The sequence below is a fragment of the Tribolium castaneum genome, chromosome 1 (assembly GCF_031307605.1).
Source record: "Tribolium castaneum strain GA2 chromosome 1, icTriCast1.1, whole genome shotgun sequence".
Classification (NCBI taxonomy): domain Eukaryota; kingdom Metazoa; phylum Arthropoda; class Insecta; order Coleoptera; family Tenebrionidae; genus Tribolium; species Tribolium castaneum.
The window spans coordinates 2,228,657-2,246,104 of NC_087394.1; the positions used below are offsets into that span (position 1 = coordinate 2,228,657).

General features: G+C 30.7%; 2 protein-coding genes across 2 annotated transcripts in view; both read left to right on the plus strand.

The window, feature by feature from the left end:
- The first annotated feature begins 7,376 nt into the window (after positions 1-7,376).
- On the plus strand, positions 7,377-10,756 carry LOC100142263 (coiled-coil domain-containing protein 42). The gene is made up of 5 exons (XM_008193298.3): positions 7,377-7,559; positions 7,614-7,815; positions 7,863-8,036; positions 10,133-10,285; positions 10,339-10,756. Exons 1-5 carry the CDS (start codon positions 7,438-7,440, stop codon positions 10,693-10,695), a joined length of 1,008 nt encoding a protein of 335 aa, XP_008191520.2. The 5' UTR covers positions 7,377-7,437; the 3' UTR covers positions 10,696-10,756.
- A 3,488-nt stretch (positions 10,757-14,244) lies between these two features.
- LOC661963 (uncharacterized protein) overlaps positions 14,245-17,448 on the plus strand; it is a 95,747-nt gene continuing 92,543 nt past the window's right edge. The window contains exon 1 of the mRNA XM_008193284.3: positions 14,245-14,592. Coding sequence (XP_008191506.1) covers positions 14,393-14,592 — 200 coding nt within the window. The 5' untranslated portion in view covers positions 14,245-14,392. The remainder of the gene's footprint in view (positions 14,593-17,448) is intronic.

Consider the following 17,448-nt stretch of genomic DNA (forward strand, 5'->3'; position numbering starts at 1 on the left):
ACAATTTAACGATTTTCCATTGGTTTTGACAAAACATTTAAGTTAATTGTTGAAATAACATGAGATCGAAAATATAATTAATTAGAGCCTGCGAAACTTTAGCCACATTTTAGCCGTTTATTTACGGCCGCTCTTTTGGGGTTATTATCCTGAAGCTACACTTCACTTTCAAGGCTTGCTCTGATTCAGTATATCTTCGATCTCATGTTATAATAGTCATAAATTTTATAGATTAGAGATTTTGTATTATATTTAGGGCAAAATCGGTTGAACTTAACTCTTATTTAAAGGGTTTTTATATTCACAGAAAAAATTATAAACCTTATATAATAAATTTACAGTTTGTTTTTATTCAAATATTTTGCCTTTGTATAATAGGATATCTAGAAATGATGCAAAAAATTGAATGTTACTTTCAATATTTTTTAATCAAAATAAAAAGTTTTTTGGAAGAAAATTGTGTGTAAAAGTAATTTTTCCACGTTTTAGTTATTTAATTATATACAAGTATAGTGACTTGTGTAAAACATGTAACCCATTAAAGCACGACAAAAAAGAATCAATCAATCAATTTTTTTTAAATATAACGTTTTTTTTTTCATATTTGTTTGACAAAATCAGCAAATTCTTCGTCAAAAAACATTCCAGAAACGTTCCAGAAACTAGCTCAAAAAACAGTTTTCTGTATTTTCGTTAAAGTATTGCTGTTTTATAAGTAGGTAATACCTTAATAATTTTCATCACAAAAACCTTTCTACAATTCTTTGAAAATCTTTCACTCGCTTGTAGGTGATATACTTTTTTGCAGGAATAAAGACAAAAAAAACACTATTTTTGTTGTATACTAATTACAACAATAAAAAGTATTGTTTATTGCGTTCGAGCGTTTCTTTTAATACCTGGTGCAAAATAAGTCCCTCACTTTTAGAAATCCATTTTCTTTCTGTGTGATTCTATCATGAAAATGAAGCAGAATTTTAGTGGATTTGGAAATTAAATTTACACACTTTGGCATAACTTCCAAAACTCGAGATAAAATCTCCCCGTCATGTAAAAATTTATAGAATGGTGCATTTTTTCGCAACAACTTTCATCGCATAGGAAATTTATCGCTCAACTAATTAATTTACAAACTTTTTACAGCTTCATACATTATTCACGCTACACGCCTCTTAAAAAACGTTTCTATTACAAAACACTAACCACCAACAATCAACAAAAAGACGCGTCTGAATTTGCGTAAATTAATCGCGTGTGTCTCGCTTCTTTACTAGACCACGACAACCAAATTCCTGCACGTAATGTGTGCTAAACTGAATTAGAATCCAAAGTAGGAAGAGAATGAGAAACGAACGTCTTCAGCCAAAATTGACTGGCGAATTTTTCTGACGAAACGGTTTCAATTTTCGCAAAAAGCTTTCACCTTGAGAACCGTGTAAACGAGCGATGATCGATTCGAATAAAAGACTTCTCCTGTTAGCCGCTATTAATTACCCAATAAATAAAATTAATTCGGCGATTAGACAATTGGGACGATTCCGATCGACTGCTTTAGGCCATCGTGTAAATCATCCCAAGTGTTTAATTTTTGGCGGAGCTGGAGGGAATAGGTGCGGAGATGTTTTCACTTATTTTTTCCTAATGATGTTGCATCAGGGTGGTCAATTAGATTTATAACAAACCGGCGCAAATTTCTGTTATTATCACCTTCGAGGCTTCGTACAAAAATTATCCGTGAAAGCATTGCCGAAATGAAGTTATCTAACACTTGCTGTTAGCACTTTTTTAGCTTAAATGCCAGGAAAAATCGTAATTGCGATTGAGATAATTATGCAGAATATGCGTGCAATTATTATTAAGTGGAAGACGATTTTTTGCATTAATTCACTTTCCAAAAAGTTTAAGTGAAAGAGCATTCTTTGATAATTGTTGGATAATTATTGTATGTGAAATATCAGGTCTAGGAAGTGATTTTTGTGAAACTGGACGTTGACACTGAACTTTATCAAATTATACAGGGTAGGTCTACTGTAATCTCAAAAACTAATAGTCACACCGAAATATTATGTTATAAAATATTCATTGTTTTTGTCTATTAATGTGATTTTTTACCATTTTTTAGAATTCAAATTATTTAATTAAAATAGTAATAATTACGAATAAAATTAAATTAAAAATGATCGAAATTGCTGTCAAAATTAAATTTGTCTAAATGTTTAATTATTACTTAGTTAATTATTTTTTCTGACTAGTGACAAAGAACATTTAAGCCTGTGATCAAAGAAATAACATTTTATGCAGAGTTAATTAGTTAATTAATTTTAGTTACTGTAAGGAATTGTAGAAAAATTAGTATTTAATACCAAACTCTAATTTCTGTAAGACTATTAGTTTTTGAGAAATCATTACAGTAAAAAATATTTTTACTTTTTTAGTATAGTGGATTTTAGTTTGAGTTGTGATCTTTTGTTTTGTGACCTTGAATGTGGTTTAAATAAGCTTAAGGTTAAATGTTTCAAGATTTCAAGATTATCAAGTAAAATAAACAAATTAGTATCATATTCGATTGTTTTTTTTTAATTTTGATCAAGTTATTACAAGATCTGGCAATAAATGAGTATTTGATTCAAAAACAATCAAATTTTTCCAAAAATCTTAGTAAAATTCGTCAAGGAAGCTCAAACATTTTACCTGAAAAATCTTGGAAAAAATCCAAAAAAATTCTGTTTCATTAATTTGTCAATTTTGGCAAAATCTCATACAAAATTAAGAACATCATCATTTCTGATCAGGTTTTTAGCCAACTGTTGGCCATATTTAAAAAAATATATATTTATTTGCTCAAAAAACGTGCTTAGACGCTCTAAAAACGCAAATTAACAATTTGGTTTCAAAGTTTTTGCGTAATTTAGTACCTTTTGGACTGCGAAATAATAATGTTTCTAACTAATGCCAATTCACTTAAAACTAAAACACACGAAAAAACTACTATTTTCGAATAAATTCATTCATTTTTTGGCTTATTTTTCAAAAATTTTCCCAAAATCAATGCCATTTTTGGTCAGCAAATTCTCGGAAAAATGTTTTTTTCAGTTCATTTTTGGAGGAAATATTGATTGAAAACTAAAAAATTACTTAAACCATCAACAAAGGCAAATTTTTACGAAATAATTGCATTTCTGCTTGTAAAACGCACAAAAACACACAAAAAAGGTATAAAATCATATAATTATTGTCTTAACTTAGTGGTAATCTCATACAAAACTACAAATATGAGTTTTTTGAATATTCTTGACAGAATTTCTAAAATTATTTGGCGAAAACAATTTTTTCAGGTTTGGGAATTTTGTTCAAAAAAACAAGTTGATACATATTCAGGATTAAGATAGGTTTTAACAAAAAAATTGTAAAAATCCGAAACGTTACGGACGATTTTTTCATTAATTCACTTTTCAAAAATTTAAGTAAAAGAGCATTCTTTGATAATTATTGGATAATTATTACAAGGGAGCGAATTGTGAAATCTCAGGACTGGGAAGTGATTTTTGACACTGAACTTTATCAAATTACATAGTTTCGAGTTTGATTACAGCTGTCGCGTGTGAATTACATGTGTTGCCACAATAAACTTTTTATTTTCTTTACTGCTCGCTATAACATTCACAAAATTAACACTTGCTTTGAATTATTAAGCACATAAAAAATTTAATGCTTTAAAGTGCTCTACCTACTTTTGCACACATAAAGTTTTATTGTAAGTAAAGCAATATTGGGAAACAACTTTTTTGGCGAAAATTTTAGTGTCTGCACTGTATTTATCCACAGTTATTAGTTTTGCACCACTGAATTTCGCTTACTCAATAATTACACATTTATTTGTTGTATTACTAGAATGTTTTTAAGAATTGAACCAAATTGCTACTCTCTGGACAAGAGAAATTCCATTTCCTGCACCCGTAAAATATTAAAATGTATGCATTTGTAACAAATTATGTAGACAAGAGACAAAAAGTCCAGCTAAAATGCACATTCTTGGAAACATATCACAGCAAATTGCTGGAATGTCTGTAAGAAATTCATATATCTGTCGATGCTTATTTTCTAATCTGGTGCAATAAATTCCTGTGATTTTTAGTGACAACTGAAAGCCGTTCTAGACTGTGCTATAAACTAAGTAAAGTATGAAACGATTTTTGTAAAACCATTTTCAATAAATTAATAACGTTGCATCTCTGAACCATAAATCATTCGTGAAATTAATGAACGTTTTCGGTTCCAATTCCATTCGGTTGGATAATAACGGAACCTCTTACGTGCAGCGGCAATAAAACCTAAAACAGGAACTGCAAACAACTTTGTAGTTATCTATAATTTGAGCAATTTGTTCTTGGAGGTTGTGGACAATTTGCGCGTTCTCACAAGTTAATCTTCGCTGTCTATAATTAAGAAAAAGGCCACACCCAAGGTGTGATTCCGATTAAACTACTTATTACCAAAAAGAGCTGATACACTTCACGTTACGTAATTTGTAACAGATTTCCCATGTCGTAACGACAATTTTTCTTTTGGAAATAATTAATTAGCTAAATTCCGTTTTAATCTGGCGTTTAAAACACAATAACAATTACAACAGTGCACGCTCAAGTGCATTTGTTGACAAATGGATGTTTCCCAGGTCTCTTATCATTAAATAATACCATTTTTTATCGGTGGATCTGTGCATTTCAATGGAGGCCTTAAAACACATTTATTAGTCGGGGCGTTTGCTCCTTGAAAATTAGCAGAAATATTAGTTGCCATTGTTTGAAACTATGCCGGGTATTGTTCTGTGACCTCAGTGGGAATTTCAGCAAATGTGCGTTATTATTACCAATTGTGTAATTGCTTGGCGATTGCTGAAATTGGACTTTTTCGGGACCTGGATCACAAAAATAATTGATCCAAGTTTTTGATCCATCAGATAACAGTTCCCGAAGGCGAATTTTTGTCGAATAATTGCGGTATGAGGATAATACCGCGTGTTGTGCAATATTACAAACGTGATAAATGCACTAGATTTGAATGGTCGAGTAGGTTCAGTTGTTGACTAAAGTGAATGCGGATAATTTGCGGGTTTGGTGGACTAATGTGGAGGCTGATTGTGCAATTTTGCAATGATTTAGTTAAAGCAAGTCGGAAAAAATGCTGTTGCAATGCTATGTTTGGAGGGTTTTGCTGGAACTGGAAGTTAATTGACTAATTTATTGAGTTACCAGTTACTTATACCGCAATTTAGGTTTTTTTCTCATTAACTCGACTAGATCTATGGAATTCTATTTGCAATTAAAGAAAAAAGTGATTAGAAAAGTACGGTTTCTTGGGCTGGAGTTGTTTACATTTTGTTAAAAAATTAAGACATCACTAATAAAAAAATTGTTTACTTGAGTCGATGCTAAATAAATAAATAGGTTTTCAAGTAAATTTTGCAGCCTATTCAAAACTAATTAGTACATCAAGTACTTAAAAAATGTTATCATTTTTCAAGAAATTTTTTTATTCGAAATTATTTTTAGTTATCGAAATATCCAAACAATTCATTTTTCGAATGACCTTCAAATAAAAAATTTCCAAGGTATTATGTGAAATAAATTAGTATCAAGTTCGACTGATTTTTCAAATTTTTAAGCAAGTTGTAACAAAATCTGATAATAAATGAGTACCTGATTGAAAAATAGTCGAATCTTTGTTGAAATTTTAATTAAAAAAAAGGCCCAAGAACATCTTGGGCCTAATAGTCTGAAAAACGTTCGAAAAAAACAAAAAATAATGAATAATATCTGTTTCTATTTCTATTTCTATTCTATTTTAGCAAAATCTCAAAAAGAATTGAGAACACCATATACGACCAAGTTTGTTATTATTGTTTGGCAATATTTATTTTAAGAAAATTTGTTTTTTTCTTCTATGATACTTTTTTGACCCGTTTTTATTGAAATTTTGCTAAATAATAGTAGACATAATTAATGACTAACATGTTAAATCACAGGAAAAGAAGAAAACCTTTAACAAAATTTAATGATTTTTTTTAAACGAGATCACTATTTTCGATATTTGAGGTTATTTTTACAAAATTTCAGTCCAGAGAGAGTTGCATATTCTGAAAGCTCGAAAAAGGAAAAACTAATATCTTTTTTGGTCCGATTTGGTGACTTTTTTTGGCAAAATTTTTCAAAAAAATTAAAAACTTATTAAATAGCACACTTTGTTACTGTGCTTGATTGAATACGAATTGTTCGTATCCGTTTTTAATTATTATTAATGCCAGATATTGAAAATAATATATTTTTTTTCTCGTATAAACAGAAAGATTGCGCAAGTAAATTGACAATTTGATTTTTTTAACTTAATCTATCAAAAATGTTTACTTTTTCAATTAGTAAGCATGTATTTAAGTTGCAAACTAAGTTAAAAAATTTGCTAAAAAACCTTGACACTACTTGTCGAAATTACATTTTTTGTATCTCTTGAAAGCTTGGATTTTTTTTAATCTGTGATTTTCTTTTTATGGGTGTTTAAAACACGTCCATTGTTAAGTTAAAAATGTACTCAAAAACAAATTGTTCTGGAAAATTGTGACTAAAAAAGTTTGATCAAAATTTGCCTGAATGTTTGTTACATTTAAAATGAAAGACTAAAGAAATTAGATTCAATGTTTTTCGTCGTTTTAGCAAGTTTTTCGGTCAGAAACACGTTTCGTCATTAATAACCAAAAAATCACCAAATGTTTAATAAGAACTAAAAAAACGTGCTATTTTTGTCTTTATTAAGTGTGTAAGCTCGTTTTTGACCTATAAACTCAGCAGTCCTTTCGTGAAATTTTGGTTAAATCTCAAGAGCTTTCAAGAGCTTTTAGTATGTTTTTTATGAAACTGTACCAAAAATTAGTTGAAAAATCATTATAAAAATGGTATTTATCGTTTTTAAGTGTGTAAGCATGCTTTTCACATTAATTTTGGTCCTTTCGTGAAATTTTGCACAAATTTGGAAGCAGTCAAAAATAACATAAATTATCCCTCTTTTCCAACTTTTTGGTACTTTTTTTACAAAATTGTATAAAAATTATTTGAAAAAATCACTATAGAATTTTTGATATTTTTGATTGGCATTTAAAACTCATGCGTAGGTAAAGAGTAAGTAAGGTAAAAATCCCTAAACTGTCCACAAAAAAATCAAAAAATTCCGATTTCGGTCAAAGGTTGTCTAATTGTTTTTTTTAATCCAAGTATTTTTCGAACAAAAAATAGCGGTATGTTAATTAATAAAAAATTCAAGAATAGCGTTCTGTTCTCGGAAAACTTTTAAAAATAATTCGAAATTAATTAGCAACGCAACTGTTATTTCTAGACATTTTTGTTGCGTTTTACGTGATTTTTCTTTGTGTTTGTTTAATTTAAAGCAATGGTCAACAACACAAAATGGGCAAAACGCTCTCTGGAACTGACTTATCCAAAAGAACCTCCGTTCAAAAACGTTAGGGAATATCTCCTCTCGAAAAAAAGTTTCGAAGACGCACGTCATTTGTAACTTGTCAAAGTTAAATTACAAACAAACCCATGAAAGAGTCCCATTTCCAGTCACAGTTACCAGTGGGACAAACCAGGCCACCAGCCAATTTTCCATCTTGTGGCTGGTCAGCGCATCCTGGAGGACACCACAAGGCAATTGGAGGAAAAAAGGGAATGGGCTAAAAGGGAAAGGGTCAAGTTACAGTCGCAATGGGACGATTTGTACGACAAACAATTAAAGTTTAAAGAGACTTTTCAGACTCTAAGTTCGGTAAGTTTTTTTGGGTGTGAACGAACAATTGGCTAAAGTAGTCAAAGTTTGTCAAATCCAATCAAGACAAGAGGCTAAGGGCGCAAAATAGCCTGAACGAAGATTACAAATTAAGAATGAAAAGGACACAAGAGATTGAAACTTTGCAAAAATTGATTAACGTTGTGGTTGAGTCTAAGAAGGAAATGGAGGCTAATATTGCAGAGTTAAAAATGTACGAGGTTGGTAATTTTAAACAATTAGTTTTTATCAGATTAATTTGCACTTAAGCCAACGAAAACATTTTGTAATTTGAATAGAAATTGCTTATTATTTTGTGATAGCATCTAAATACCACTCTCATGTTTATCCGAAACTACGGAGGGCTATAAGTTAGGAGACGAAACGAGGATTTTCTGAACCCAAAAAATAGAACAATTAATTTTAATTCAACTAATTTACTAATTATTTGGAAAAAATGCATAAATGTTGAGCTTTGCATTGTCAACAGACTGAGAAAAACTGACAATTAAAAATTTATAAAAAAAATTTTTTTTTTAAATTTGCGCTTTGTCCCGTATTTTTCAAAACGCTGCGAATACGATCAAAGATACAAGACAAATGTTAAGAAAAAAGTTGTAGAGAATTAAATTTTCTTTAAAAAAGTCTGCGAAACCTTATCTTTATCGCTAACGGTTTAGGCCTTAAAGGCGTTCAAAGACGCCGTAGCGACGGATTTGTTTTATTTTACCAATGATTAAGTAACGAAAGTTAATTTATACCTAAACCGTTGAAGATAGAAACATGGTGTCGCAGACTTTTTTATAGGAAATTTAATTCTCTACAACTTTGTTTCTTACACTTTTTTTGTATCTTGAACCCTATTCCCAGCGTTTTGTCAAATATGCGACGGTGCGTAAAAAATGATCGCACAGAATTAGCAATTTGCGTTCTACTTGATAATTTTGCAAACGCAGCGAATACGGTTGAAGATACAAAAAAAGTGTAAGGAACAAAGTTGTAGAGAATTAAATTTACTACAAAAAAGTCCGCGACACTATATTTCCATCTTCAACAGTTTAGGTACAAATTAACTTTCCAATATTTGACTACCGCCAAAATGTCGCTTGAGCGTCTTTGAACGACTTTGGGGCCTAAATGGTTGAAGATAGGAATATGGTCTCGCGGACTTTTTTGTAGGAAATTTAATTCTCTACAATTTTTTTTTAACATTTTTTTTGTATCTTTAACCGTATTACCAGCGTTTTAATAAATATGCGACGGTGCGCAAAAATGATCGCATAGAATTAGCAATTTGCGTTCCACCTGATATTTTTGCAAACGAAGCGAATACGGTTGAAGATACAAAAAAGTGTGAGGAACAAAGTTGTAGACAATTAAATTTACTACAAAAAAGTCCGCGACACCATATTTCCATCTTCAACAGTTTAGGTACAAATTAACTTTCCAATATTTGACTACCGCCAAAATGTCGCTTGAGCGTCTTTGAACGACTTTGGGGCCTAAATGGTTGAAGATAGGAATATGGTCTCGCGGACTTTTTTGTAGGAAATTTAATTCTCTACAATTTTTTTTTAACATTTTTCTTGTATCTTTAACCGTATTCCCAGCGTTTTGATAAATATGCGACGGTGCGCAAAAAATGATCGCATAGAATTAGCAATTTGCGTTCCACCTGATATTTTTGCAAACGCAGCGAATACGGTTGAAGATACAAAAAAAGTGTAAGGAACAAAGTTGTAGAGAATTAAATTTTCTACAAAAAAGTCCGCGACACCATATTTCCATCTTCAACAGTTTAGAAATAAATTAATTTTCCAACACTTGACCACAGGCAAAATGAAGTAAATTCGTCGCTTGAGCGTTTTTGGATGACTTTGGGGCCTAAATGATTGAAGATAGAAACACGGTGTCGCAAACTTTTTTGTAGGAAATTTAATTCTCTACAACATTTTTCTTATATCTTTAACCGTATTTGCAGCGTTTTGAAAAATGTGAGGCAGAGTACAAATTGGTAAAAGTTTCAATTTTTTTAAAATATAGTTTACGATAAAATTTTTGTATTATGTGTATGTCCTACTATTGAGAATTTAATGCTCTATCTGCCTGTATTTTTTTTGTTTGCTATGCGTTAACAGTTATGCAAATACAACCATTAAAAAAAACTTAGACCGTAATGGAACAACTGCGCCATCTGCCGACACTAACGGAACTATCGAGGGCAGGGACGTTTTATTTGTACGTCGTTTCGTCTCCTAACCTTTAGTTAACCGTATCTTTAACTTATTTTAAATATTAATGCAAAAAATTTAACTAGCTCTATCTCAATCAAGTGGTCAGTGCTTCCGAAGATTTCAAAAACGCCGACGATTTAATCTCCCGTTACGAATCCCTCGTTAGCACTCGAAACCTTTTAGCCAAACGCCAAGACGAAAATCTCAAAGAGCTCGAAACAGCTCGGGCCAAAATTGTAAGACTAGATTTTTTCCCATTTTTTTATGCATTTATTTTAATTTGAATTAGGCCAAAATGGTCGAAGACAACTCGTTCAAAATCCTGGGCTTGAACACAGCTCTCGCTTCGCTCAACTCTCGCTACAACACTGCGTTTCGTGAAGCTGTCCATTGGGAAAATATAGTTTTGGCCATAAAAAGTCACTCGTTTCAGAGGTTTCAGGAATTGGCCGAGGTTAAGCAAAGTTGTTGGAACACTTATTTGCTGATGTGTCAACGAAAGAGCGAAACGCCCAAACTTGAGGAAGGTGATTTTGAGAAACAGTTGATTTTTATTCAGAAGACGTTGCAAGAGGTGGGGACTGTGAAAGAGTTGGCTAAAAGGGAGTCGAAGGTGATTGGGAGGATGAGGCCGAGTCGAACATGATGTCTGATGTGTATTTTATGTTTATTTCTAATTATTGTTTAAATAAAGGTTATTTAATTTGGTTATGGTTTTTAATGTTGCGTAATTCGTTTCACTGAGTGGTCTTGTATTATTTCAAAGGTAATTAATTTGCTGAAGTGCAGTGGTGATTAGTGCTTTCAGGGTCGAGTGCATGTGGAGAGAAGTATACTTTCAAAATTCATTCCTCGGTGTTATGATTTTAGAATTCTTTGTTAGAAAAGCGGACATTTTTACAAAGTATTTTTCTGTATCTACCCTTTCTATTTCCCAGAAATGAAACAATAAAAAAAATCGGCTATTACTTTTTCAATATTTCACAACTGGTACATTTTTTTTGTCCTACGACCAACATTTGGATATATTTTTAGATCAATATCACGTTTTTTGCATTAGTTTTAGTGCTTATCTACTAAAATTATATTGAAAATTTTGGTGTAATAATTTTTTAGAAATTCTCAAAACTGAAACGAAATATTCTTTTCGGTCTTTTAGCTAACCAAAAACATTTGGGAAAGTTTTTCAGATTCCGAATTCGCTAATTTTTTTCCTGATTTTTTTCTAATGCATATTTATTTTAAGATCTTTAACTATCTATGCTACTGCTCAATAAATAAACAGACAAAAATGAGTCTAAGAAAACTTACTAGTTTTTAAACAAAAAAAAATGGATTTAGACCTATACGTTATACGTTTAGTGACATAAAAATATTGTTGAAATTTTTTTTTGAAATTTTGATTTTTCTTATCTCTTCTAATCATTAAAAAAATAAAAAAGAAGTTTAGCAATATGTTAATCTAGCCAATACGAAATCGAGCAAGAAGTTTATGACGTAACGAAGTTTATAACGTTTGTGATGCGCAAACTCTACAGGATGATTCTTTCAGGATTTAGGGCCTACATAAGAAACTTTTTAACTTCTAATACAGCTAGAGCTTTAAAATGTTGTATACGATCCAAATCGACTAGTCTGAGTTCACCTAAATTATTTCCAAAATAGCTGAGCTTCCGGCTCATTTTTCAAAAAAAAATGCAATAACAAAATAGTGCATCTCTAGAAACGTTTATGCATAAACATTCAGGGTGATTCTTTTAGGGCCTACATTAGAAACTTTGAGCTAGAGCTCTAAAATTTTGTAAACGATCCAAATCGACTATTCTACGTTTAAATGTTTTTTTTTCAAAATAGCCAATTTTACACAAAATTGACGCCAAGTGTGAAATTTTAAATAGTAACCACACATTTTTATTTCACCTTCTCACGCTGAGTAAAATTTACCCAAGTTGTTGGTACTTATCTGTCATAGTTTTTGACATATGTCAATTTTTTTGTTAAAATTTGTGATTTGCAAGGGTTTATCTAAGATATCATAGCCCTTGAACCCTTTGTGATAAATGAATAATTTTTTTGTATTTGATAACCGAAGGTTTAAAGAGTTTTCTCGAATTTTCAAAATTGTTAAATGTCAAAATTCATAGCTAGTATGATTTTTTCAAAATGGTTTTTAAAAAACTGCTATAACTCAGTTTTTTCAAATGAAACAAACATATTTTCTTAACGGCAATTGAAAGAATATCGATATTTATGGTAACTTTTATCAATACGCTCTTACAGTTTTTGAAAAAAATCACAAAAAACGGATTTTCTTTCGTAATTATCGAAATTAATCAAGTAGACCTTGTAAAATGGTCAACAATTGTCAAACATCAATATTTTATTTAGTTTTTAGCTGGTTTATTATCTATTAAGCAATAAAACAATAATATTTAACTATAGTTTATTATAACTTAGTGAATTATGTAAAGTAACTCAGTCAGTCATCCATCGAATTTTAAACATTTTGAATAAAAATGGTAAACAAATCAAACATTTCTTTTAATTAATAGCACAATTTTATCGTTTAAAGTTTACTTGACTAAAAATGAAAATAATTTGCCAAAATTCAGTTTTTTGCGATTATTTTAAAAACTGTAAAAGATAATATAGATGTTATAAAAGTCTGGTATAAAAATTGATGTTCTTTGGATTGCCATTAAAAAAACAAGGTCATTTCATCTGAAAAAAAAACTGTTATAAATAGTCATTTTAAAAAAATCGTAGTAGCTTTGCAATTTGACAGACAATCTCCAAATAAATCATTAAAGTATAATTATTATAGTTAAAATAATTGTTACAAAAATGTATTTTTAAAAATTTATCCCCAGGATAGAGTTATCGGACGATTGTAAAAACAATCCTTAAAGGCTTAGAAGCTGTCACCTACAGTTTTTACAGTTTTTAGCATTATTTGAAATTAGAAGACTAGTTTGTTATAGTATATATAATATATAATATATAATATATAATATATAATATATAATATATAATATATAATATATAATATATAATATATAATATATAATATATAATATATAATATATAATATAGTATTAGTGGTACGTTATTGGGAAGCAAGTGCAGATTACGAGAAAAATGTTGATAAAACTCCTAAAGTTATATTTTAAAAAATCTGGAGCTACAAACTTATTGTGTTAACTTCTTTATTTTTCATTATTTTTTTATATTGTTATGTTTCATACCAGATAATCGTTCCGTAACAAAACGATGAACAAATATTTTAAAATTTACTATCAGATTTTAGCAGTTTTTTTAATTTAAAAAAATTAGAATTCATCCAAAAAATCACAATGTGTAGATGTGCCAACACTGGGAATTATTTCCTAGGAAACCTTTTCAAAAATAATTTATTTTTATTGTTGTTGCAAATTGTTGCGATCATGACTGTTAGACAACGTTGCCACATATCATTCACTTAAAATTAGTTATTTATCAATAACTTTAATACAAAGAATTTTTTTACTATTTTTACCATTATATGGAACCACTTCTCTACCACACACCATTGAGTTGGTGCGCCAGTTTTTGAGCACGCTGTATAATATATAATATATAATATATAATATATAATATATAATATATAATATATAATATATAATATATAATATATAATATATAATATATAATATATAATATAGTATTCTATAGTAGAAAATAAGTATTATTATAGTTATGCTCTCAAATTTAGCGAAAAAAATTGAATTAGGTAGGTATTAATAAAATCCTTGGGTTCTGTATCTTCAAAGTATAGATTCCTTGTTACTATTTTTTTCGGTGCAGTTCTAACACTGACATTTTCACTAAATAATTTTCTTTGTAACAAGACCATATTTTCAATGCAAGTCTCACAAGAAATTAAAAAAGTGTCTTAAAAAATAGTCCGAATTATCCTGAAAAAATTCGTGTGTTTGTCCTGAAATTGAAATACGTATTTGAATGTGTGGGGCGCCTTGCCGTCTCGTTCCGTTGCTCTTGTTCCGTCCGTGACGCAACTATGACCTAGGATGCTCCTCTTACTCGAGTGAATCTTGAATGAACGTTGTAGTAAAGCGAGACAGCTCGCTGACCCCCCGTCCAGCTGATGCCAGGGCACCTGCTCAACAAAACCAAACTCCGAGTGAAAGTCCGGAGCGCGTCTGCGGTCAGTAGCACACCAACTTCCAGCGAGCCCGGAGTCGAGCCCGGATTTTGACTCTTGCCTTGGCGCGAATTTGCCCGGATTTTTCCTAGCGTGTGTGCGCTTCTTCTTTTTCTTTTGTGCTCTGTGACGGTGCTGTGCCATGAGAGGTGCCGAGTGGTGCCTGCTCTTGGTGAGTGTGGCGGCGTGTGCGGGGGTGTCCTCGCGGCTGCCGAGGACCAGTGCGGGACAGTTGGCGGCGGCCGCCGCCGCACAGAACAAGACGGCGGCGCAGCTGAGGGGCAGGACGCTGCACACCACCATCGGGCCGCCCCCGGGACGGGGGGCCTCTAGTCGAGTTAGGTGAGCCACGAAATTTAACCAAAGTTGACGAATTTTTCCAAAAAAAAAAACGAACAAGAAAAATGAAAAAATTACGAAATTTACGAATTTTGTAAAATAAAATATTATTGCAGTTGAGCAATTTTCTGAAAATTACTAAAATAGTTACTTTATTATCTGCTTTATAATCTTAAAATACGCCAAACAAGAAAAAAAATATATCAACTAATAAACTGTTAGGAAAATTTTGTACTTTTAAATACGTTTTTTTAAACTCTTTTATACCTTTACAACCCTCTCAAGTTGTTTAAAATACAATAAAAGTCGATAGGTTCAATTTTTCAATGTTCGAATTTTCCAATTTTTGTGTCGATTTTGGTCGATTTCCGGTACCCAGAACATTTATCGTGCAATAATTCCGGAACTGTTAGAGATAACCCCGTAAAGTTTACTATCGTTGAAAAGCTTCTTTAATTATCTATCTTTCTCAAAAAAGTTCGTTGTTCTCCGATTAGTAGTTTTCGAGATAATTGCAAGTAAAAGGAAAAATTGGTAAAATAAAAAAAGCTTCATAACTAAAAAACTATTGAGAATTTGACGATTTTCTCAGTGCCATTCGACTCCCCGGATCATTCTACTTGGGGTTAGACCCAAATAGTTTTACATTTTTGAATATTTTTGCCGTAAATTGAGAAAATATGAAAATTGAAAAAAGTGTAAACACCCCCCGTGTCTCTAAAAGATGCAAAATTTTGAAAATAAAAATTTGCTAAAACCCATCCTATTTGATAGATTTTGAGCTGCTCTTTACAATGGAACAAACCGTTTTGCTCTCAATCTTATAGTTTCGGCGTAATCGCGGTTTAAAAATTGAAAAAAGTGAAAATTGCTTCATTTTTGTGGGGTTTTCTCGGAAACTAAAGAACTTAGAGCAAAACGGTGTGTTTCATTGAATTCTACAACCCATTTTACGTATTATACCAACTTTTCATGAGATTTAAAAATTTTGAAATTTTTTGCTGAAAATTTCAAGTCAAGTCACAAAAATGAAAAAAAAATATTTTTTTAAACTCACTCTAATAAAATTTTGTGGACATTTCTAAGCATTTACAACCCTTTGAAGTTGTTAAAAGTAGAAAAAAAGTCAATAGGTTCGATTTTTAAGTTTTTGATTTTTCCAATTTTGTTGAGATTTTAGGCGATTTCCGATACCCGGAACATTTATCAAGCAATAATTCCGGAACTATTAAACATAACCCCATAAAGTTTACTATCGTTGGAAAGCTCTTTTAATTATCAATCATTTTCAAAAAAGATTATTGCTCTCCGACTTACAATTTTCGAGAAAATTTCGAATAAAAGCAAAAATAAGTAAAATTTAAAAAAATTCATAACTAAAAAATTAATGGGAATTTGACAATTTTCTTAACGCTAATCGATTCCCCGGATCATTTTACATAACCTAGAACAAAAATAGATGCACATATTCGAATAATTTTGCCGAAAATTGAGAAAACAAAAAAATTGAAAAAAGTATAAACACCCCCCCGTGTCTCCGAAAAATCCAAAATTTTGAAAAATAATTTTTGCTAAAGCCCATCCCATTTGATGGATTTTGATCTGCTCTTTACAATAGAACAAACAGTTTTGCTCTCAGTCTTATAGTTTCGCCGTAATCTCCGTTTAAAAATTACAAATAGTGAAAATTTTAACATTTATATGACTTTTTCACGAAAACTATGAGCCTAATAGAAAAATGGTTTATTCCATTGAATTCTATGGCTCATTTTACATATTATACCCACTTTTCACGAAATTTAAAATTTTGAAATTTTTTGCTTACTTTCCGCTCAAACGATTGTAAAACTTTTTTTCTAAAACTCACTCTAGCAAAGTTTTATAAACTTTTTTATGCGTTTACAACCCTCTGAAGTTGTAACAAGTAGAAAAAATGTCAATAGGTTTGATTTTTAAGATTTTGATTCTTCCAATTTTGTCGAGATTTTGGTCAATTTCCGGTACCCGGAACATTTATCGAGCAATAATTCCGGAACTGTTAGAAATAACCCCATGATGTTTACTATCGTTGGAAAGCTCTTTTAATTATCTATCATTTGCAAAAAAGATTATTGTTCTCCGGTTAATAGTTTTCGAAGTAATTGCAAGTAAAAGGAAAAATTGGTGAAATAAAAAAAGCATCATAACTAAAAAACTATTAAGAATTTGGCGATTTTCTCGATGACATTCGATTCCCCGGATCATTTTACATGAGTTTACACCAAAATAGTTTTGAACATTTTTGCCGAAAATTGAGAAAATAAGAAAATTTAAAAAAATTTGCGGAATAAAAATTTCAGAATTTTTTTATTTGAGATTTTATTTCTCATAACTATCTGTTACTTGAAACAATGTTTTTAAAATTTGCATAATTACCAGATTCTTAACTTATTTCCGAAGGACAAAAACCAAACAAAATGCTCTTAAAGCTCATTCTGAATTTCCGGAATTCCGGAAAAAGCGTTCCTGTGAAATTATGAATTTTTAATTTCGCAAATTAATATGACCTCAGTTTTTTTCGAGAGTTAAGGACACGGATGTCGCTTTCAGCAGTGGCTATAATTCGCTTTTGTTATGGAAAATGTCAGAAACGAGCAAATTTGAATACATTTGGTTAGTTAGTGGGTCGTAAATTTCATTATAAAAAATTAATGTGTTTACTTTTAGATTGTAAAGGTTTTCGCCTTATTAAGAGAAGTTTATGAGTTGGTGACAAAAACGACGTGCGAAATTTTAATTAAAAAATCTGGTAATTAATGGGTGACCATTGAATTAATAAAAATCAATTAATAAAATTGATGAAAGCTCAATGTTTTGCGT